Source organism: Dermacentor silvarum, chromosome 1, assembly GCF_013339745.2.
Source record: "Dermacentor silvarum isolate Dsil-2018 chromosome 1, BIME_Dsil_1.4, whole genome shotgun sequence".
Classification (NCBI taxonomy): Eukaryota; Metazoa; Arthropoda; class Arachnida; order Ixodida; family Ixodidae; genus Dermacentor; species Dermacentor silvarum.
Genome location: NC_051154.1, coordinates 21,458,410 through 21,481,707, shown reverse-complemented (window position 1 = coordinate 21,481,707; position 23,298 = coordinate 21,458,410). Strand labels below are relative to the sequence as shown.

Genomic DNA, 23,298 nt, shown 5'->3' with positions numbered 1-23,298 from the left:
ATTTCAGAACTTCCATTTTGGAATGTGCAAACATCCCAAAATGAAAGCTACCCTCAAGGGCAGTGACCCCTATCCTGACACCCTTTCAAAAGCTAGAGTTTTCGATGTTCGACGAAGTCCCAATATTGCCTGCGACACGCATATAGCAGCTCAACAAGGAGTAATAACTTTGCGACTTGCCAGCATGCAGCAGTAACAAGGCAAAGGTTTGGATGGCATGTATACAAACAACAGAACATTGGGGCACTGATCACTAGTAGTGTTTTTTCATTCACTTTATATTTAACCACCACTTATCATACACCTACATCTTAAAAAGTTTCATTCTGGATTCTGACTTGACAATGCATATCCTACTCTTAGAAAGTTTGACCTCAACACACCATACGACCAGTGTGTTCTTTCAGCTAAAAATCAATATCAAAGATGTTTGTGGAACCAACAGAGCAATTGGCTAGAGCATGCTACATTCACTGTTCCTGCCTCACATGGCCAACAGCTAGAGATGCTGGAACTGTCACTAAAAGTACCCAACTGTTGCCACAAAGTTGTCATCTGGTTTTTAAATTTCTATGCTATACAATATGACAATCCAGATGTTATGTACGAAAATTTATGTGCCAGTATAAAACAGTTTTAAACTCTTTCTGTAAAAACCTTTTCATCGAGCAAGGAGCAAAGCGCGCGCGTTGAGCCTTTCCTCCTTTCTGTATTGTGTGAGCCGGCGCGGTGCTGCTTGAATGTGTTCCCGTCACATGCTTCGGAACAATTTGGAGATGTTTTAGCTCCTTCTCCATGAAGTTTACGTGATGCAACTTCATACAATGTCGTCGAAGAACCACTGTGTAGCCTTTCAGCGCAGCAGTAACTATAGTATGCAGAAATTTCTCTTGGATGTGCAAACATGCAACATGCATCATCAGCCTCATGTGTGTATGTGTTGTGAACTATTTTCGATGTATACGTTTTCCCTCGACGAAGAGAACCAGCGTCTGTGATTTGCCAGCATGAATTGGAAAATATTCTCACTATCTGATCACTTGGCGTGGAAACTAAAGCATAAGAGTGCTTGAGTACGGCCAAACCAATGCAATCCCGAAACAACTAAGCAGCAATCATTATAAACATTTGTGTCAGCCACCAGCATCGTTCTCATGCATTTCGTCCAGTCACAGACATAGCAAAGTAATCACTTTGCTATGTCTACGTTAGCCGCCTGTGTGAGGCCAATGGCGTTGCTCAACACAGTAATCACTGTAGTTTGTAAACCAGCATGATACATAAAAGCTTTGTGCTTTGGTACTGCCTTTTTGCCCTGTAAAGCAGTAATATCTAAAGGGGATCACATAAAAATCTTGTGGATCCCACGCACTGTGGGAATCGATGTAAGTGAAGCTTTCCCGAGTTGTTTGCTTTGATTGACAATAATTAGTGGTGATGTTGACGGCAAACGTTTCATTTTTTCAGGGTTTAGTCTAGTGCAATACCAGAGTGAAGAGTTGATGCTAAACATTACCTTGCGTGCACCACTGCTGTTTGTGTAGCACCCAGAACACAAAGTGAGACATGTTTGCTTGCGGCGTTGTTGAGTGCCATTATTCATAACCTCCGAGAAGGTTAGCATTGTCACTGCTTTACATGGCACATCAAATCGTGGCAGAAGTGTTAAACTTTAATTGAATTATGGGTCTGTACGTGCCAAAACCACAATCAAATTATGAGGCATGCCGTAGTGGCAGATTAATTTTGACACTGGAGTGTTTGTTAACGTGTCCCTAAATGGAAGTGCAAGAGCATTGCTGCTAAACCACAGCTTAGAATTACAGTGAGAATGCTGCAGTAAGGTCAGAGTTGTGAAACAAATATTCAGAAATACACAATTGATCTCCGAGGCTGATTGTAGGCTCAAATTAACATGCACGCACACATCGCGCTGGGTGGTCTGTCCGCCTCAATGCTAATAGAAACTCCAGCCATGCCAATTTAAACCACTTCAATACGTCTCACAGAATTGTTTCTCACGTCGAAGATGCCCACATCATACTAAATAGGCTGCGCCAAGCGTGAAAGCAACCACAAGAAACTTCCGCTGAGAATATACCTGGCATACAACACGGAGCGCTTGCTCAAGCCAGCATGCCGACTGCCCATAGATAGCGCCACTGCCTACACAATATGGCAGCAGCCATGAAAAAAAGGTTCACAAACAAGCTTAATTAAAACAGGTCCATAAACAAGCTTAATTTCGATTGGATAGCACTGTAATCTTGAAAACACTGCAATGTTGTGTGTGTGCGAGTGTGTGTGAGCGTACGCTGTGGAACTCACCTGCACACTGGGTTCTTCACAAGTTGGCAATAACGGAACTACAGTATGAAGAGATTTGTGAAAGTTTGTGAAGTATTTGTAAAAAGATTGTTTCAAGTTTTCCAGTATGACCATCTATCTATTCAATTGTCACAGTGAGTGCCAATCTTACCAGCACTGAACGATGCTGTCATGTGATGTGCACCGCTTACCTGCTGTCAGTAATCAGATACAGCAGTACTACAAGAGTTCTACAAGTCTGAACTACGTCATAGTTACTTCAGCTGCCACAGAGACTGATTTCTCATGTGGCCACGGCCACACAGAAGTTTCTGCACTCAATATTTGCTTATTATGATCCCCATGCCAGTTTTCTATGCATGACAGCTATCAAGTAACAATATTCAAACGTTAAATGAACTACCACGCAGGAAAAAACAAATGCAAGATGACAGACACTTCAAACGCAACACAATACAGGCTAGAAAAAAAACATGAATAATTGTACAGTTATGTGCTTTCACATGCAGGTTCATGCAGAGCAGAAACAATGCAACGTAACATCCAAGAAGATGCAGTGACTGAAGTGACATGAAGTGACTAATTGCTGCATATTTTTGTGAGACATCAATAAATGTTAAACATTACTGGTCCTTTGTCACTGGTCGTGAATTTGAGCGGCGGCCCAGAAAAACACTACCTAAATATTGTATCTGCTCCCTCGCACAGCTGACACAAGATGGTTTACGACAGCAACACACCAATGCTGTTTTCCCATCTTGCTCAAGCTACGCTCTCTTGTTCCTGAAATCTTGGCATAGCACTATGTAAACCCTTCACCGGTGCCTCCTCCATGTTTAAAGGCTGTGCAATGAGCACAGGACAACAATACTAAGTTGTTTTATAGTGAATACCGAAGCTGTTATGAGAAAGGCAGGGCACTTTCACTGGAGCAATTTCTTCATGGTTCGCTGCAGTGAAAGCCATGATAGCTTCCATGTGTGGTGTAGAATATGTAGATCTAACAGCGCAGTGCAAATTGGCTGTGGGATTAAAGATAACTTCGTGGGATTAAAAATAGCTTCAAGTCCCAGAGAAAGAGTCACAATAGCAGCATAATGTGATTTGAGGTGGAGAAGTGTAATGCAATGCAAGATTGCTCTGTTCTGGCACTACGGTTCCGCTGCCTTCTGTATATCACAACCACCACGTACCTTTTCCATTTATGCACAATTTGACTGACGATCTTAAGCCACTTTTAATTAAGAGCTCTACATGAACAACTAAAATGTTGTGTACCGTCATGAGCAAATTAAGTATAAATGGGAGAATTCGTATTCGAAAAGAAAGTCGGGAAACTAAAAAATTATAATTCTAAGGTCCCAAGCCACATGAGAGACATTGCAGTAGATATTCGAAAAAATTTATATCAGCTGGGGTTCTAGACATCCACCTAAAGCATGACTCACTTTTAATTTATTCAAAAGGCAGATGTTATTTATTGTAGCCTCGGCCTTACTGTACCATTCAGACCTGAATTCTTGTGCTTACATTTCATTTCAGTGATGGTACATGACCAATGCTCATGATGTGTGCACTAGCCAGCCTCCACCCACAAAAACAAGAACACATCAGGCGGAACAAAAAGCAGCTGAAGATCGGTTACAAAACACAGGTTGCACCACTCAACTACTGAAGCAGGTTTTCAGCCTGCTGTCAGGCTGAAAAAGCATGTGGAATTACACGACGACAGATGCAACAAACTTCCAAGAATGGTAGAACGCAACGACAATTATACAATCATAAAAATGGGTAATGGTTGCATTAAACATGGAATGTAATTGAATGACAACTTCTGCATGTTATACAGCCCTTAAACGGACGATGGTAACATGAAATATGCTGCATTTCACTGCAGTCCTCCCTAGAACTGCTGAAGTAAGAGTGTCAATCTTGCATTATTCTGGCAGTGAAGCCACCCTGGCCAAGGGTACCTTTGCCATAGGCTGTCTAAGTGGCACAGTATTGCACTTGACAGGGCTATTTGTTTGTGATGCATATGGTACTGATGCTCGCACCTTGCCTATTTTCAGCACCATAGGTAAGGAACTGATGCCTATTTCCAGCATGATGGGTGATTCAAGCAGCAGGCTTTTACTATCATTAACAAAAAAGGATTGTTTATAGGACATGGAGAGCGGTTAGAACACACAAGGGGGCTGATTAACTACACATCAACTAACAAAAAAAAATATTCGTTTGAAGTTTATCAGCAGCCAATGGCTTCTTCAACTTTTTCAGCTGTAAAGTACTAAAGGCCAGCCAGTGATCAGATTGCATGAATTCCACAGGTGCTCCACGTTTCTCCTGACAAACCACGCAGTCTGGCATTGGATAATAAAGGACTTATATTTATCGGGCTACCTTGGTACTGTCACATGGCAAATGTAATGCGCCATAACAAATGACACTCATTAAGCTTGTCACATTACCCATAGGCTGCGAAAAATGAAAACCGTAGTTTCATATTAAAATTACTTGAGGGAGCCGTGCTCCCTCAAGGGCTGCAGAAGATAGCACCAACCTTTCCTTTCTCCAACGAACCACTTAGTAGTAGAAATGTGGCACTAGTTTTTCAACCACTGTGAGAATCACGGGTGCTTTCACGCACATTTGTCTATGATTTTGGACAGCTTCAATAAAAAGGAGCACTGTAGCATCACTATTCTTTTACTTTCAAATATGTAGAGCACATGCCTTGAAATATTTGTTGACAAGTTAAATATTTTATGCTCACAGCTAATTCATTTTATTATAAATCTGAGGATATAAATCATGACACTTTAGTACACACACATCGCTAAATCTATGTGGCATTTGCACAGCAACACTCACCTAAAACAAATTATTTCTAAGGCACTCAAAAATTTTTTCTTTCTTTCATGTTCTGAAAGAAAGGTATGTTTTTCATGTTCATGTAGGTATGTATTTCATGTTCTAATCTGGGTAGGCTGGGTAAGCGATTGCTACATAAAGCAGCAATGACAAATTACATTGACAGCTAGGCCATAAACTAGACAAATTCATGTATTGAATTATCGGCACACACAGATACCAGTACAAAATTTCCCTCTAGTAATCTGAGTATAAAAATTTATAAAGAAATCTCAAAGCATTTGCAAATAATGGCATGAGTCGTGTCCATTTGCTTGATTTTAATTATTGTATTAAAATATATTTAAACATATCATTTGGCCTATTATTGCCCAATGTTGTATATATGCAAAAAACAATAACTTTCTTGCTTCATAAACCACTGTTCTTTTAATTTCTGAAACGTTTTAGAATTTCATTATGTAAATGGAACTGGAAGCCACATGAAAATTATTCAAAAAGTTATTTTGGCATGTAGCACTTTAAAACCTTGCCTGTAGAACCTATACACATTTGTCTTGATTCTATAGTGGCAACTTCTAGTGAATTTCACTGGTAAGGTTGCAGCAGTCGCCTGAATTCTCGAGCAAGTACTCATATTTCGCAAATCTAATTCGACCAGTGGAAACCTACTCAGCACCAGATCACAGCAGAAGTCATCACACGCACAACTGATTCTGGAATCGGGGTCTCACTTTCACTCGGTGCATTCCCATGATTAGCAAAAGCACCGTCCCAAAGCGGGTGTTTTGACTGCATGAGTTACAGTCTGCGTGTGCACGACTTTGGAGTTCACAAGAAACAGTATGAACACTATTACAGTGATGTGTTTGGCCCAAGCCACTTTGGAGCACTTATTTAGGAAGCTAAAACCTCATTTTCGTGTAGCAAATCAACCTTTTGGAGCAGATACCACGTACCAGGCACACATCTTCCCACACAACTATTTCCTCTAGCTACAGCAGTATTGCCCTGTTCTCCGATGAGAATCGGTATATGTACATGTGCATGCATACGCTTGTCTAGGATATCCCAGAAGTTGAAGTTCACTTATACAGTAAAAGGAATACTTTAAACGAAGGAATAATTGAATAGTATTTCCCAGGTAAATTATTCCATGGCCTAAACATTTGTTGATCTGGAGGTGTTTGTTCGGGCACCTGTTATTAAAGTCAAACCCAACGATCGAAGATCGCCACAAATTGTGGTAGTGCAGCTCCAAAGCATGCCTATCATCGAGCTAAAACTTATCAGTCAAAGAAAAAAAAAGTTTGACAAACACTTAAGGCCACTTTATAGTCCGATGCAGCGTGCGATGCCCAGCATCGGTAGAGGTTGGCAACGCCAGGTTCATCATGTTACAGTGGCGCAAAAACCGACCCCTCTATAGTCCAATATGCGCGCCGCGCCGCCTAGATGCATGCACATTCTATATGGAACTAGGAGTTTCAGATGAATTCAGACGAATTCAGGCTGGTCCTCGCAAACAAATATGCAGCTTTAGAACAGGAAGATGAAGACAACATAGAGACAATGAATGAAACCGTAACTAGGCTGATCTCAGAAGCAGCAAATGAAGTGGGAGGTAAGGCACCAAGGCAACCAGTAGGTAAGCTCTCCCAAGTAACAAAGGACCTAATAAAGAAACAACAAAACATGAAAGCGGCTAAGTCGAGAGATGAGGTAGAATTCGCTGAACTGTCAAAACTGGTTAACAAAAAGAAAGTAAGGGATATTCGAAATTATAACACGGAAAAGAGTGAGGAAGCAGGCAGTAAAATATGGACGCAGCATGAAATCAGTAAGAAGAAAGCTTGGCATAGGACAAGGCAAGATGTATGCACTGAAAGATAAGCATGGTAATACCATCAGCAATTTCGATGACATAGTAAAAGCAGCGGAAGAATTCTATACAGACCTGTACAGTGACCCAGAGCAGCCAAGCTACTTTCATTCGAAGTAGTGATGAATAGGATACAGAAGCTCCTCCTATAACTAGCGATGAAGTTAGAAGGGCTTTGCAAAACATGATCAGGGGAAAAGCTGCTGGAGAAGATGGAATAACAGTCGATTTAATCAAAGATGGAGGAGATATCGTGCTTGAAAAGGTTGCAGCCCTTAATACGCAATGCCTCACGACTTCAAGTGTACCACAGAGCTGGAAGAACTCCAACATTATATTAATCCATAAGAAGGGAGATGTTAAAGAATGAAAAAATTATAGACCCATTAGCTTGCTTTCACTATTCTATAAAATATTCACCAAGATAATTTCCAATAGAGTCAGGGCAACACTTGACTTCAGTCAACCATGAGAACAGGCTGGCTTCAGGAAGGGATATTCTACAATGGATCATATCCATGTCATCAATCAGGTAATCGAGAAATCTGCGGAATACAATCAACCTCTCTATATGGCTTTAATAGATTCTGAAAAGGCATTTGATTCAGTAGAGATACCAGCAGTCATAGAGGCATTGCGTAATCAAGGAGTACAGGAGGCATACGTGAATATCCTGGGAAATATCTACAAAGATTCCACAGCTGCCTTGGTTCTCTACAAGAAAAGTAGAAAGTTACCTATCAAGAAAGGGGTCAGGCAAGGAGACACAATCTCTCCAATGCTATTCACTGCATGCTTAGAAGTATTCAAGCTGTTAAACTGGGAAGGCTTAAGAGTGAGGATCAACGACGAATATCTCGGCAACCTTCGGTTTGCAGATGACATTGTCCTATTCAACAACAATGGAGACGAACTAAAACAAATGGTTGAGGACCTTAATCGAGAAAGTGTAAGAATTGGGTTGAAGATGAATATGCAGAACACAAAGATAATGTTCAATAGCCTGGCAAGAGAACTAAAATTCAGGATCGCCAATCAGCCTCTAGAGTCTGTAAAAGAGTATGTTTATCTAGGTCAATTACTCACAGGGGACCCTGATCATGAGAAGGAAATTTACAGAAGAATAAAATTGGGTTGGAGTGCATACGGCAGGCATTACAAAATCCTGACTGGAAGCTTACCACTGTCGTTGAAAAGAAAATGTTGCAGTTTCACCCGCAAGGCGAAGCATGAATTGTGCTATACGCAGTAAGGATAGTAGTTTTATCAGCTGTATAAACGTGGACATGCAGCCGCACCAGCAGTGTGCAGAACTGTTGTCGACGCCGTCGGTGTTTTGCCTGCGTTCAGAACGAATGCGCGCGGCGTTGCTGACTGTTGCCGCACGGTGCCCCTGGGGGCGGCTCGGAAGTTTTCGACGAGATCAGAACGAGACACCCGTCAAGCAGCGTCAGAAGACTTTACCACCTTCTCGCCTCGCAACGTTTTTATATAAATAGGCATTTGGTGTCGCAGCTAAACGTCGCCGCCCCTACCTCCCTTCCGTCCCCCTATGGCCTTTCCCGCGACGAAAGAAGTCCCGTTAGCTCTCCGCCGTGCGTTCGCTCTCCGTGAAAGTGCGCATCTCTCTCCCACTGTCCAACGACGCTTTCATCGCCGTTGGACTCTATATGGAACCTCACGGCGCCTGCGCCGACGACAGAAATACGCTTGGAGTGCCCATATAATTGCTATCACAATAAATGTGTACAATCATTGCACTCTACCGGTGCTAACATATGGGGCAAAAACTTGGAGGTTAACAAAGAATCTCAAGAACAAGTTAAGGACCGTACAAAGGGCGATTCCTCTTAACGTCTAGTTGACGTTAAGAGGAAAAAATGAAGCTGGGCAGGCCATGTAATACATACGACGGATAACCGGTGGACCATTAGAGTTACAGAATGGATACCAAGAGAAGGGAAGCGCAGTCGAGGACGGCAGAAGACTAGGTGAGGTGATGAAGTCAAGAAATTTGCAGGCACAAGTTGGAATCAGCTAGATCGCAGGGAGAGGCCTTCGTCCTGCAGTGGACATAAATATAGGCTGAGGATGATGATGAGGAGGAGGAGTTTCAGGATAATACGAAACTGCGAGCTCACTGCACGTGCCACCACCAGCCCATCTAGCTTGACGAGAGGCGGTGCATTCTGGCTGAGGAGGCTGGCGCGAAATGCAGCATGTCGCATCTCGATGCCGGCTGCAGCCGGGGCACACCGACGAACACCGGATACATCGGCCGCGCCTCACGCCGGATTATAAAGTGCTGCGCTTTCGCTGGCATGGCATTACCGTGCTGAGAGCGCTCGTGCATCAATGCTACATCGGACTATCAAGTGGCCTTTAAGACTGCTTACGTGTGGGAATGCGAAAGCATTATACCGTGTGTAGACCTCGGAACGTCATGAATGTCCTTACATTCCGTGTTACCTCAGCTCCATGTTTATGCAGAAGCACCGGCGTATGAAAATCGTGGTGTAAAGGGAATATTAGAACCCATGACTAAATGACACCTTTAAAAAAAAATGGAACTGTATTAAAGGCAGTGCTGTTGTTACAGTCATACAGTTAAAAGCACGTACGTAGGAGATAGCTTGGCATAGTATGTGGGGATGCGCGACTCTCACGCGTCTCCTGTAATCTGGCTTCACTGCGTGGCTAAGTGCGGGCGGTGGTCGTGATGGTTGCGGCGCATTGCGAGAGATGGCGCGAGTGTCGCGATGCTAATGCCACCGAACGGCGGGGTGACTTGGGAGAAAAAGGTCAAAGGCGCTTCTTTGGCTTGGGATCGGCGACCAACACGCACGAACGCTTCGCACGTGCGCCGGCCCGCTTCGCGGGACCGTTTCACGAGGCTAAGAGCAGGACACCGGTATGGACGAACACGGATCGTTCAAATGCGCCACCGTTTGCGTGACCGTACATGTGAACGACTAGGCGATAGTGTCACAGCATGGGGCGAACATATTCGCTCGCTATCGGGTCACGCTGAGTCGGACTTCCTTGATTTGTCGCGCGCCCATGTGAATGTTCTATTGGTAGTAATTCGGCTAGCATGTATTAGTGTATGAAAGGTGCAATAAATGCCTTGTGATTGTTTGCACTACTGTGTTGTCATTCCTTTGTTCCAAGAGCACATGTGAGACCCCACAAGTAGAATCATCCATCTTCTCATTGATTATTACGCCTCCAATAAATATGCAAGCGAATACATTGTGGTATTGCCGAATAAAATATTATATGTATAGTTGAGCTTGAACCCTCATCTATGGCTGTTGTTGCGTCCTGTTAACGCATCTTTTGCCAACCTTTGTACATTTTGTTTCTCTAGCGCGTTAAAAACAAACCTATTCACAGCATGACGGACCACAGCTGCAAATCATTATTTAATGTATGTTTGATGCTCCATTACAAGTTTACTTGCTTATATAGCGCCTGCCATAAGCCGCTTTACTCCGTCTGTTCACCCAAAAAAAGGCATCTGAGCTTAAATGCAGGTACTCGGTCCCCCCCCCCCCCCCCCCAAAAAAAAATTCCTAGCTACATGTCTGATAGGTCATCATGTGAAGTGTCAGAAATAAAAAGTAGCATAGCACGTATCTAACACCCAAGTGAGTAGTGGTAGTATCTCGGTATGTATGCAACAAAAATTTTATTTTTTTTTCCTTATAAGTTTTTAAAAATGACCACAGCAACTTCAGGATTGGACGGGAACAATACGACTAAGGGCCGTTTGTAGATTTAGGAACTGGCCACCATTCACATTAATGTAATAAATCATCTTAAGGCAATCTGATTGTGGTTTCCCACCTTATTCAAAACATTAAACTGCTGCTAAAGCTTTGCCAATGATGCTACACTTTTAGTGTCGAAATAAATTATTTCCCCAAGCTCAACTAGACCGGTCTCACACCTTGCCTCATTAAGGTTGCGAGTGTCATTTTCAGTGAACGTCATCGAATTTTCCTGCACCACAGAAGATACATGACATGTGCAGTTAACAGCAAGAAGCAAAAATGATTTGGATTCGTGCTGACGAAGCAGACAGTCGGTGAAGCCAATGAAAACTGATGGAACAAAGTGTTTCATTTGTAAGGGTGCATTAACTTGGTCTTTTTTTATTATGTTTATCATTAAATCATGAGAAGAATAGCTGCAGTGCAAACACATTTTGGAGGCAATACAAACTCATAGACAGCAGCTTACTGATAATTGGAAAATAAAAATTGCATAATAAATGTGTTCTGCCACCTATAGAAAGAAGACTTGACGTCTAAAGAAGAAATCTGTAAGCTAAGGGCCGTGCTATGAGCAACGGAAAGAAAAATGCAAGGCACAAAGTTATGAAACATAAAGACAGCAGTATTGATTAAGGATCAAATGAAGCTTTATGACATCCTAGTTATGATTAAAAAGAAAGAGCAAAAGGTGATGTGATGATGGCGTAGATAATTGGTCTTTTTGGACAATAGAATGGACACTGAGAAAAAAGATACAATCATGGGTGACAAAAAATTACATGTAGTGATTGCATCAAGAAACCTGGAGGTATGAGGAGGATTAATAGCTGCAGAACAAAGGTAATTGAAGGTCGTTGTGAGAAAAGTTAGTTTTACAATTCACTTAATCTGCATGATGATAACAATATTGACGATAACAGGAAATGAAATGAAACACTTAAATGGAATTTAAGGCAAATATAGGTGTAAATTACACGTACACATAACAAATCTATGCTGTAATCAGTACTGAAATAACAAATTAGGTGTTCCCTCCAACTGTGGATTGTTATGTTGGCATGTGCATGTACATAACGCCTAAGACCACGTTTCCCTGTGGCACCTAAAACAACGTTCAACATTGTTCCGCATCCAACTCTGTGGCCCTCAGCAAAGCTGTTTAATACAGTCAATCCTCAATATATCGAACTCGAAGGAGATCACGAAATAATTCGATATATTACTACTTCAAAACACAGTCAACTGATATTAATTGCATTCGATATATTGAACGTGGAGGTAAATAAGGGTTCGATACACACGTGGTACAGCGCTGCACTTATACACGGGATTTTCAAATAGATGTTATGACTGTTCGATATAGGCAACATTTCGATATGTCCGGTTTTATCATATTCAGGATTGACTGTATTCTCATGTCTAGGCTAGATAGTATGTGTCAAAGAGTTGAAGGGATCCAAGCAGGGACAGCCATTGTCATAGTTCAGTTTGCAGAGCACTACACACTACCACTGATTTTGCAAACAGATTTCTGGTTTCTTTATCACAAATACACTGAAAAACATGAAATTTATGCTCTCTTACAAATAGAACACTTACTTCTTCTACACTGTCCTTCACTTCTATGACTGTTGGCATCTTAAAGTTACCCATATGCAGCAAACAGCATTATTTCAAAATGTCATCAAATTTGCCATGTGACAAAAGCACTGGTAGCAACAGGGGCTGTTTCAGTCACTTTTGGGGACATCAGATATCAGCCTCAGTGGATGGTGATAGATCAAGGCAGTGGGCTAACACTAATTGCTCCACTGAGGCGTTCCACTGGAGGGAAGGTCACGCAAAAGTGAAATAAGTATTCCAACAGTTATCCATTAATACAACCCAAGGTATGGCAACAGGAGAGCTTCGGCCTTAGTAAGAAGTTGCAGTAACCAGTAGAGCACTGATCAAGATTAGGTGCGTATGGTTGTGCCTCCATGATAAATATATCACATTGAGACATGGTTTTCCCACATGCCTTGCAGTTCCAATGAGCTTGTTTTGGCATGATGGGAGCTGCTGTGGTGATGAACAGCTTCTAGAAATTGCAGCTAAACCTCAATATAACAGTCGGAAAATCAGCACGTTAGTTCATTATGTTGCAATTTTGTTATATCGAAATTCACCCTTTTCTGCAAATAAGTACATTAGATTAAATGAAAATAAGTACATTAAGAGCATTAAATGCAAATAAGTACATTAGATAGATTTTTCTTAGATGGAAGGGGCCATGAAGTTTTCTGAATTATCGGGCACTCAGAAGAAACAAACTTCAGTGAAAACGGTATTTTTAAATTCAGACAGTAAACAAAGATATGGTTTGATGCCGTGTCGCCAATATCTTCACGATGACGGTACAAAGCAAAGCCTGCAAAGGTTTCGCGTCCCAGATGATAGTGTCGCTTGCAGTTGGACAACGCTATGTAAAAGGGGACCTGAGCCACCTATCAGGCTTGGTGAAAAAACGCAGTTCGCGGATAGCATCCGCTGCTGTGAACATCTCAGCCAGCTTTTGCAGCCATAAGCAGAGCATAGAGCTCACAAGCGGAGCGTGGAGTCACCCATGTCCCAATTACTCTCTTTTAAAACGAGGCCTTCTCCTCATCTGCTTCGAATCTGCCGGCGGCTTGCCTATGTTGTCACATGCAAGATTCCCAAAGACTGCTGCTGTTGGTTGATACCTGACATCAATCAAGAAAAGTGTTTGGATCAGTGCGCTTCTTTTGACTATTACTGTGCATATTTACTGACGCTATCTAATAAACAAGCTAAAGTAAGCAAATCTCTGCGTTACAAATTTAAATAAGAATTACAAACTTTCTGAAGAAGCTGACTATTGTCTGCTCATGCTCGGCCGCGGCCACTCGCGTAGGAATTAAACTTTGGCCTCTCTGCTTATCAGAGTCGTAACCGTCGGGTCTCGCAGATTTCCTCTAGGTTTGAACACTCAACTAGCCTCGAACCACGCGAAACTTAAGGGGAGATGCGACTCGGAAAAAATGTTTCTTTAATATTTGTGACAGCTCCATGAAACTTTTACCGTTTACAGAGTTCGAGCTCCTCTTTTCAAATCTGCTTTTAGTTTTTTGATACCTCATTTGGTTAACTTTTTGCACACCATGAAATTGTGTGATTGCCTTTGAAATAAGTGCGAAAGGAAATGAGTTACTTGCCACTCGGTGCGAAAAAACAGAGCCATGCGTAGCTATCTAGTACACTGTAACACAGCAAAGGGAAGAAACGCCGTGAACTCAACAGTAAGTTGAGGGATAACCTCAGAGTTTGGCGCATTGTAGTCAACAAAATCGGAAGTAATGGCGCCTGTGTGAACAGTGGTGGAACGAGGAAAAGGTCTTTTGTAGCAGATTTTGTAGCAGAAAAACTTAACATTTCTAACAGACATTCGTTTTTGTAGTGCATAATTTTACAAGAGCTGCAAGAACAATCTAGGGCACCACACCTTTTCAGTTGAATCTAAAACACAATAAAAAGCTAGAAATACAGTCTAAGAGCTGACAGAACATAGAAATAAATCTATTCATACATAAGTCCGGATAAGTTCTCAATAGCGCCACATAAACGGGCAACAACTCTTGACGCCTTTATCCAAGTTAGTGTAGCCTCTAATTTTTCCTAATTTTCTAAGTGCCTCCTGGTTTCCAAGAGCCTCTGAAAACTTCTGCCTGTCCTGGAAGAAAGCTTGACCACTCTCGACAACAAAAAAATATTTTGCCTTCATTTACTTGGCCAAGTGTAGTTGGGCATGGTTGAATTATTTTCCATTTGCAGTCAGTCTCTCTTCTGCTAAAGTGTGTAGTTCTACGAGAGATGATCGTTTGCGAGATGGAATGTGAGATGGTCAAGTTCCTCAGAGATGCTACAGGACTTTCATCTAACAAATTCTTCCAGGGTGCATTAGTTTACAATGGGGTTTGCTGTTCCATGTTTTTACATGTCGGTTATTCATGGGGTACAACCTTGCCTTTTTACAACATCAACCACTGTTCAGTGGCCTCGATTTCACCTATGCAACCTTACTCTGCCTTAGTACCACCTTACTCTTACTTAGAACAATTTGCTTGACCATTAAATTTCTTTACTGTCTTTCTTTTTTAAAACTGCACTATCTTCGAGATCAGCCCACATTTTTACAGTGCACTATTACCGGGATCAGGCCACATTTCTTGTTGAGTCTCGGCCTGGATTTAGACGAGCACATCTGATTTCAATGACATTTCAGCCTTTTTCACAAACTACGCATTATTGCTGCTACGTACGTTGCTCCACTCTAACTTGGTGCATCCGCTTCGTTCCAAGCTTCGTTTTGAAGCCTTTTTCATTGTCCAACATGCACTAGAAGGCTTCAAATAGTCTAATCTGTTGAAACAAAAGCCCAGATACCACAAACCCCAAATCAACCTGAAGTCCCCAAAGAAGACCTTGTCTAAGTTGTCTTCAAAAACTTAGTTGGTCACACTGAAGTTCTGATTAACGTGTTATCTAGAGGAAGTCTAGAAAGCACGTACCGAGAACCAGATACAATTAGAGCTTGTTGCACCGAGTCGTAATTATTTTTTTTCTCATACAACGAACAAAGCGACAGCCTCTATTGATTGTTTTGACAACCAAGGCCTAGCAAACATAACCGATGCCAATGTAACAGGATATAACGGCACGCTGCCATACACGCACGAATGTGGAGCTTAAGTAGCAGTTTTGTTTCCACAATTGCTACTGCCAGACCGATATAGAAACTTCCGGAACCCCTTTTGGAACAGACATGGTGCAATTTTTACCAAAATCGGGCTTCTGTAGCAGCAGTTAGCAGATATTGCACTTTGGAGCAGTTTTGGAACAATGTAGCATCAGTTGCACCACTGCGTGTTGTGGGCATGCCCTGCTCCACCGTAGCCTTCGCAGTGCTAGGCACTGAAGAAGGACCGGGAGCACCGTCAGGGTGATCAAAGGCAATTTTTGATTGCAAATAACTCCATTTCTGCTTAATGCATTAAAGTACTTTTTTGCTGCAAACTATTTCTGAAATAGTCTATTTGAACTTAAAATGCATTTCTTAGATAAGTGCTTCAGGACTCCTTTAGAGAGCGTAGGTAAAGGGGAAGGAACGCTTTGTCTGCCTCAAGCTTCAACTCATCTCCGAAACTCGAGATTAGAGAATGTCTAGCACTAAACGATCGGGAAGACAGAGCACACGAAGCCACGGTCATCTCATCTCATTTCAGCCCAGCCCAGCCCAGCCCAGCCTTCATACCGACAACAGATAACCTCCAAGATAGAGCACGCACAAGCCCTGTATGCACTCAACCGCACTGCCAGCCATGAGCAACCACACCCGGGCTAGAAGAGGAGACATGTGCTTGCCTGCCCCCTTAGTGCACGCTTCATCATGTTACCATGTGCAACATCCCCACTCTCCCTCCTTTTGCACGTGCAGGAAGACGGCGCACACCAAACAACCATCCTACTCGGCTAACCCTCACAGGCTTTCCTGCTCACCCGCAGCATACGGCGCAGTAGGTGCGAAAGCATTTTATCACACTTGGACATTATACGGAACATGACACTGCTCTACTTCGGCGGCCACTGTCCGTTACGCGGCACAAAATTTGAGAGTTGCCTTCACAAGCAGCCACATGCAATTCAACCATTTGATCATCTGCATCCGAGGTAGTTTCCATTTATATTGCCTCATTATTCCATCGCAACAGCAGTGAAATTTCGTTATATTGAAATCGTGTTTAATCCGTTATTTGTCATTGGTGTAACAATAATGTTTCCACGTTTTTGGCCCATGTCACTGACATACCTGCACGTTTTCCACTCTCTAGCTAGGACCATAATAAGAGTGCATTTGCTATTGTCTGCGTCATTTTTTCACTTTCGAATAACTGAAAATAAACCGCTTCACTTGTTTCATAATATCCTAGAAAAAAACTCTGACACTGGTTGTGCGTCCCCCTCGAAAAATCTGACACTGAAAAGGTTAAACACACTTCATTATATTGAGGTTAATATTACATGGTGTTCTATATACAAGAAGTTATAAAAAGTTAAATACTTCGTTATAATGAGAATTTTGTTATAATTAAACTCGTTATATTGACGTTTCACTGCATATTCTGCTCAATCTGATTTTGAATCTGAACCACCAACCATGCTGAAACTTGCACCAACCACACAAAATGCACATTTGGCAGATTGCCCTTGGCCAAAAACTTGCAGATATATCCTGCATGCCTCATGAACACTATTTGTCTCTCCAGGCAACCAATGCGGTCATACTAATGAGGGTTCACCATGAACGAGTGAGATGCAATTCCTCAGTTCACCGCTGAGGAGCCTCCACACAGAGCGGCCATGTCATGACTGCGCAGCGCCCATCAGCAGTGCAGCATGTGACGGCCCGCTCACCTTGTCATCCTTGCCAAATTCCACCTTCTTTTCCCGTCCGTCACGGCCACGCAGGCTTTTGGTCTCTGTTGTCTTCACCATCAACTGGGTTGCCAGAAAATCCTGACAGTAAAAGACATAAGACATAAGGCAGCACTCTGCTTGCTTAGCACTAAAGAGGGGTTCCCAAGGTCTCTGCCTTTGGAGAATCCAAGTGGCTTTCAAAAAGTGCCAAAAAGCCACTTTGTTCTTGTGCTTCCATATACACACGAGAAAGAAAAGAGAGAGAAAGGAGAAAACAGTGACCAAATAAGAGAAGAAAAAAAAAAAGTAGAGATGAATGGCCTCTTAAAAACAACTGCACTTAACCAGCAAAATGGCTGCAAAGGGTTTATTACACTGAAATAATTAAAAAACAGACAGCAAACAGTACACCCTATTATACTAAGGATTGGGTGAGTAAGCCAAATCCATGGTCGAGTTGGTAATTTGTGGTGACAGTTAGCACAGTGTACTAGACAAGGCGCTGAAGACACCGGGCTGTTTTTAAATTCCTAGCTTTGCATCCCGCATGCTGTGCTTGCTGCTACCAGCAACTATGTGTGTTGTAGCAGTGAAGAAAAAATGAGGGGCACAAAAATTAATTTCGTGCTCACAAAACCTCAAATATTTGTCAACGAAACCCAATGGTCTTCACAAAATTCTGTTTGGGAACCCCTTCACTAAGGGCCTATTCACACTGGGCAACAAGTTGGCCAACACTAGCCACAACCACACAAGAAATGTGGTGTCAGCAACCATGTTATAATGGGTGGCTAACAAATGTTTGCTGTACTTGTTGCAGATGACTTGCTGGCCAACAGTTGGGTCACAATTTGCCTGCCCCATTGAAAGACTTGGGAACATAGCAGTGCTACACAAGCAAAAGCTACTTCTTTTGCAGTAGTCTCACCATTCAAGTCCCTATCTAGTCTCGGCATACCTTTACAAGTCAAATCTCAAAATTAAAATTAAATTATGGGGTTTCACGTGCCAAAACCACGATCTGATTATGAGGCACGCCGTAGTGGGGGACTCCGGAATATTTTGGACCACCTGGGGTTCTTTAACGTGCACCAAAATCTAAGTACACGGGTGTTTTCACCCTGACCAAAATGCAGCCGCCGTGGCCGGGATTTGATTCCGTGACTTCGTACTTAGCAAGTCGAAACTCATTAATTCGAACTGACGCTGTGGTCCCGTCAAAGTTATGTGTATTTCAATGGGCAAAAACGCCCGGTAATTCGAATGCGCAAGCATTTGAGACGGTTAATTCGAACATACCGCGCTCCGAGAATGCTCTCAGCAGTGCGGCAAATCACACGGCGGCGCCTCCAAGCAGCATTGCTCCGACCCCACCATGGAGCAAAAAGATTAGGAGAGACCCCCAATGCTGCGCGCGATGAAAAAGAAAAAAAAAGAACGTGTAGGAAATTTCACCCTCTCTCAAATGGAAAGGCCGCCGTTACGCTCGTACGTGCCGATGTCTCAGCCACTCGGAGAAAATGGCAGTGAACCCTTCTCCTTTATGCTTCCTCTAATTTCTCGTCACGTGTTGACCTTGAACACTGCAGCTGTGGCGAAGACGAAAGGGAGGGGCAACGGAACTGCCCATGCCGGCCAACGCTCACTTCCCGATAATGGCAGGTAACGAAACTTCAGCGAGCAGGCTAAGCTGGCACCGGCACGGCAGGCGCGCACAGAGACAGTCGAAGGTGAGGAAGCTACGAGGGAGTTGAGATGGAAGGCGAGGGAAGAGACCGAAGCGGCAGAGCTGCCAAGGTCAAATCCGCATCTTTGCCGCCCTGCTCCTTCACCTTCGACGATGCGCCCGGCGCCGGGCGCCATATCGGCGCCACCGCTCTCGTAGGCCCGACGCCAGCTTAGCCCACTTCCCTTAAGTTTCATTTCCTGCCGTCATCGGGAATCGAGCGTTGGCCGGCATAAGTAGTTTCGTGGTGCTAGCTTGCTGTGTGCTTGCGCGCCGCGATATTTCACGACTGGCACGAATAGCACCATAGCACGTGCATCGTGCTATGATACGAATACTTCAAGAATAAGCCCTTCTTTTAATTCGAACTAATTTTCGGGCCCCTACGAGTCCGAATTATCTAGATTCGACTGTACTAGTCAAGTATCAATAGCATAACAAGCTTATGTGATATCTTACTTTCGCCAGAAATTTCGTGTGACCAAATGTCTCATTAATTATAGCTGCATCATGCGTTCGAGCATGGCTAAGCTTGGTTGCGTGTGCCAGTGTGAAAGCAGCCATGAAAACAGTATGTGACAGAGAAGTGGTCGTTGATGAAGACAGTAGGCAGTGGGTAAAAGCCAGTACTATAGACTTAGTCTTTGGGGTTTATAGCACAGGGTGCACAAAACAAACCGCCGAAAAACAACGCAAGCAGCCTTTTGTCGCCATGTTCACCCCTGTGTTACAAGCCTCAAAGATCCATGTGGTAATAGACCCAAATTTCCACCACTGAGTAGAGGTAGCTTTGTCGGTGAGACGCAATAAGCTCTCATGGCAGCAACACATTGTGTGACGAAAGCAAGAAAGGACAATGCCATGTTTTGTATAGGCAGGATTCAGTTCTCCTTCCTGATGGCACAAGCTTCGGAAGAGAAGAAACATGACATGCTAAGTGTCCATTGCTGAAGTGTGCCGCGAGCTGCCCAGTGAAACTAGAGAATTACAATTAGTAGTGCAGTCTCAGGGAATGTACCAAGTTCAAGCGTCTTACAAAGAAAATAAATGGGATGAAGCTGAATAAAGCTTCATAGCATGCTCTGCGACATGTGCATGTGAAAAGAAAAATAATAATAAATGAAAAACAAACTTAAAAAAAAAAAAAAACGGGCACAAAAATGCGGCTACACATGCTGTCGCCAACACTTTGTCGCTTGCCTTTTGTTGCCGAAAGTTGTCACACCAAACAACATCGCTGCTGTTGGCAACAGAGATGTTGACCAACTTGTTGACCAACACGTCGGGAAACATGTTGGTCAGCTGTTGGGAAACATGTTCCGCAGTGTGAATAGGCCATAAGACAGTAACCAGCAGATCTTTTATGCAACATATACACCCTTTGCTTTGTTTGAGAGGCCTGAATGTCGTGCTGCGAAATAAGTACAAGGTGGTGTGGCATTCAAGATGCAGGAAGGTAAGCATGGTATTGGAACAGTGCCGGAGCTTGCTTTTACACAAGGGCCAGAGGAATATAAAACTGCACTAACTCGCTAGAAAACACAAAAGGTCATTCTGCAGCACAAGGATACACAATCTGCCAGGCCAGAAGAGTGATTACTTTCTGCCATCAATATTTCAGAACCACAATTTTTTATTTTTTATTTTAGCTCTGCAATAAAAATTAAGACCTTTAAAGTACCCTTGGCTTTCAAAAATCCACCTAGCTAAAATGCTTTCTGCATTCACATTTTTCAATTGTTTCTCATCTTGACAGATGTTTGCAGGGCATGTAAACATCAACACAGGAATGGACACTGACCTGTATGTGTCCCATGACCTCCTTCTGCATTTCAATGGCCATCTGAAAGACATCGTGGTCAGAACTGTTGTACATGATAGCATTTTGAAACATCAGCATCATGTCCCGCTGGAATTCCAAGGTGGTCTTGATGTAGCCACTTTCAATGTTTTTCTTGATTGTCAGCAAATCCATTGGTCTACACCAAAAACAAGGAAATAAGGTCACACAGAGAAAGACGGCAATGATAAAGATTGGCATGAAGGTGAAAAAAATTATTTTAACCTGTAGACAATGCTATGGTAACCAGGGGCCATTTCATCTGTGACTGGGTGTAAAAACACATTTGCATATCTGGAAACAAGAAAACAGGAAGAAAATGAATGCGCTCACTCAAACGGCCCTCGCATGCTTTGGCATACACATACTTATGGTTGGCTGCTGCTCTCCAGACCAGCATAATAGATTTTTTCCACACCTTGTAGTCTCGAAAAACCTCGGAGTCCTCACTGCAATAAATTGCATGTCAATAGCATCACTCTCCCCAAAGGACTAAAAATTATTCCCGTGAAATGTACAAATACGTACAACATTGCATTCAAGAATCATGAGTGCACATTATACCAGGTGTTTTTTAGAAATACAGAATTTTTGTTAAATTGCCTACGGCAGATAGCAAAATTACAATCCTTGAACTGGATTGCTCGGAGAGGCAAACATTACTCGCAGAATAAATCAAAATGCATAATTGATTATCAAAATCTCCCTAATTACATTTTTCACTAATTACTTTGCAGCCCATATTGAATTTACAAACTGCAGCCAGAGAGTTTGCAAGGCATATCTAGTTGGAAAGAAGTCTGAGGATAGCACCGGTTTCAAGATATCGAATTTACTCGCAAATGACCACACTTTTTTTTTTTCCGGCAAACATGGGCCAAGTTGAGGGGGGGGATACATTCATTATGCTGGGTTAAAGTACGAGCTTTTTTTTTTTTTTTTTTTTTGTGGCCACCTCTAAAAAAGTTGCAGTTTCACCCAAAAGGCAAACCATAGATTGCGATAGCAAATCGGTAGACAGCTATATGAAGTGAGGATAGTACTTTTATCGGTCATATAAACTTGCAAACATTCGTTAAATATGTAGATTAACAAGCATGGTGTCAGCACGCACAGGCAAACATAAACACATCACACTCGACGACAGCGGACACTCGCTGTCAGAACGTTGGCGTGAGGAAGCGTGGCAGCAACAGCGAGCGAAGTGACCTTCGTGCTGTGTATTGCTTCAACGAGCCGCCATCGCACTGCTAGACTCAGCCCCCGACGCAGATCTCTTTCAAGATAAGACACGCGTGGCCACGCAATGCGCAGTTGCTGCGCCGCCCCCCTTGCACAGTGACTTTATTGCCCCATGCCCTTTTCGAGCAGCCAAATATGTGCGTTTCAGAGCAGTAAAATGGACTTTCGGAGCAGGTATTTGAAAGCAATTGCAAAACATATTAAATGGAGCTTTTGCAGTGGGGAAGCCACGCGAAAGAAATAAATAGCCGCCTATTCATAACCTCAATAAAAACATTAAAAATACTGCTACATAACAGTCTTCACTATGTAATGCAATGAAGCAGTGGTGTCCGAAGATGTGCTGAAAATGCACTTAAGTGGCTTAGAAACCCACGTAAACGCTTGGATAGGCTACCTGGAAACTTAGGAGGTGTTTGAGATCTTTTAGGATCACCTCGTCGCTACTATAAACATAACCTGTCGGAGCAGTCTGTGAAACAGAAAGGTATGTTGATAATACAGCATAGGTGCTCCCACTCCTCTCACATCCTTATGTGAAACTGGTAGTAACTTTACTTTTGTGTGATCATGGCGCCACCATTATCTCCATATTGTATTAAGTAATTTGAATATAAACTTGTAAGCTTGATAAAAACAATGTTAATATTTTGCAAACTTGTGTTATGGCAGTTTAGAAGCAGGTAACATAACCATTCTCTCACAAGATGTTTGAGATATTTACCAGCAAACCTATGTATACGTTGCAATGTGCCAGCAATTTTTTCTCTCTTTAAAGATTTCAAACTTGGCACACGCAAGCCTGAAATATTGTTATATATTTGTCTCTTATATTGCTATACATGGTGTTTCAGCGAACACTTTCGCTGAAACACCATGTATAGCATATAGGTTGCCAACCTATAGCATATTGGTTGGCAACCTATATATATATATATATATATATATATATATAGGTTGCCTGTGGCAGACAGCACAATTCTAGTTCATGAGCTGGTCTACTCGAAGAGGCGGACATTACTTGCACAAAAAATTGAAATGCATAATCGACTAATTAACAAAAAATTACTAATTAAGTTTTTCAACTCATTACCCGATGGCCCATATAGCAATTTACGAATTGCAGCCATGGAGTTCGCATGGCGGATCCACT

At 42.6% G+C, this 23,298-nt stretch overlaps 1 protein-coding gene across 8 annotated transcripts in view; it reads right to left on the bottom strand.

Moving 5' to 3' along the window:
• LOC119457885 (bromodomain-containing protein 8) overlaps positions 1-23,298 on the bottom strand; it is a 108,798-nt gene that overhangs the window by 6,805 nt on the left and 78,695 nt on the right. For 3 of the 8 annotated variants that reach the window (XM_049665356.1, XM_049665345.1, XM_049665350.1), the window contains 5 exons: positions 21,272-21,352; positions 21,129-21,197; positions 20,865-21,042; positions 20,264-20,365; positions 17,335-17,436 (listed from right to left, as the gene is read on the bottom strand). In XM_049665356.1, the coding sequence (XP_049521313.1) occupies positions 17,335-17,436; positions 20,264-20,365; positions 20,865-21,042; positions 21,129-21,197; positions 21,272-21,352 (532 nt within the window). The remainder of the gene's footprint in view (positions 1-17,334; positions 17,437-20,263; positions 20,366-20,864; positions 21,043-21,128; positions 21,198-21,271; positions 21,353-23,298) is intronic. The other 5 variants (XM_037719666.2, XM_037719687.2, XM_037719652.2 and 2 more) reach the window with 3 other exon arrangements.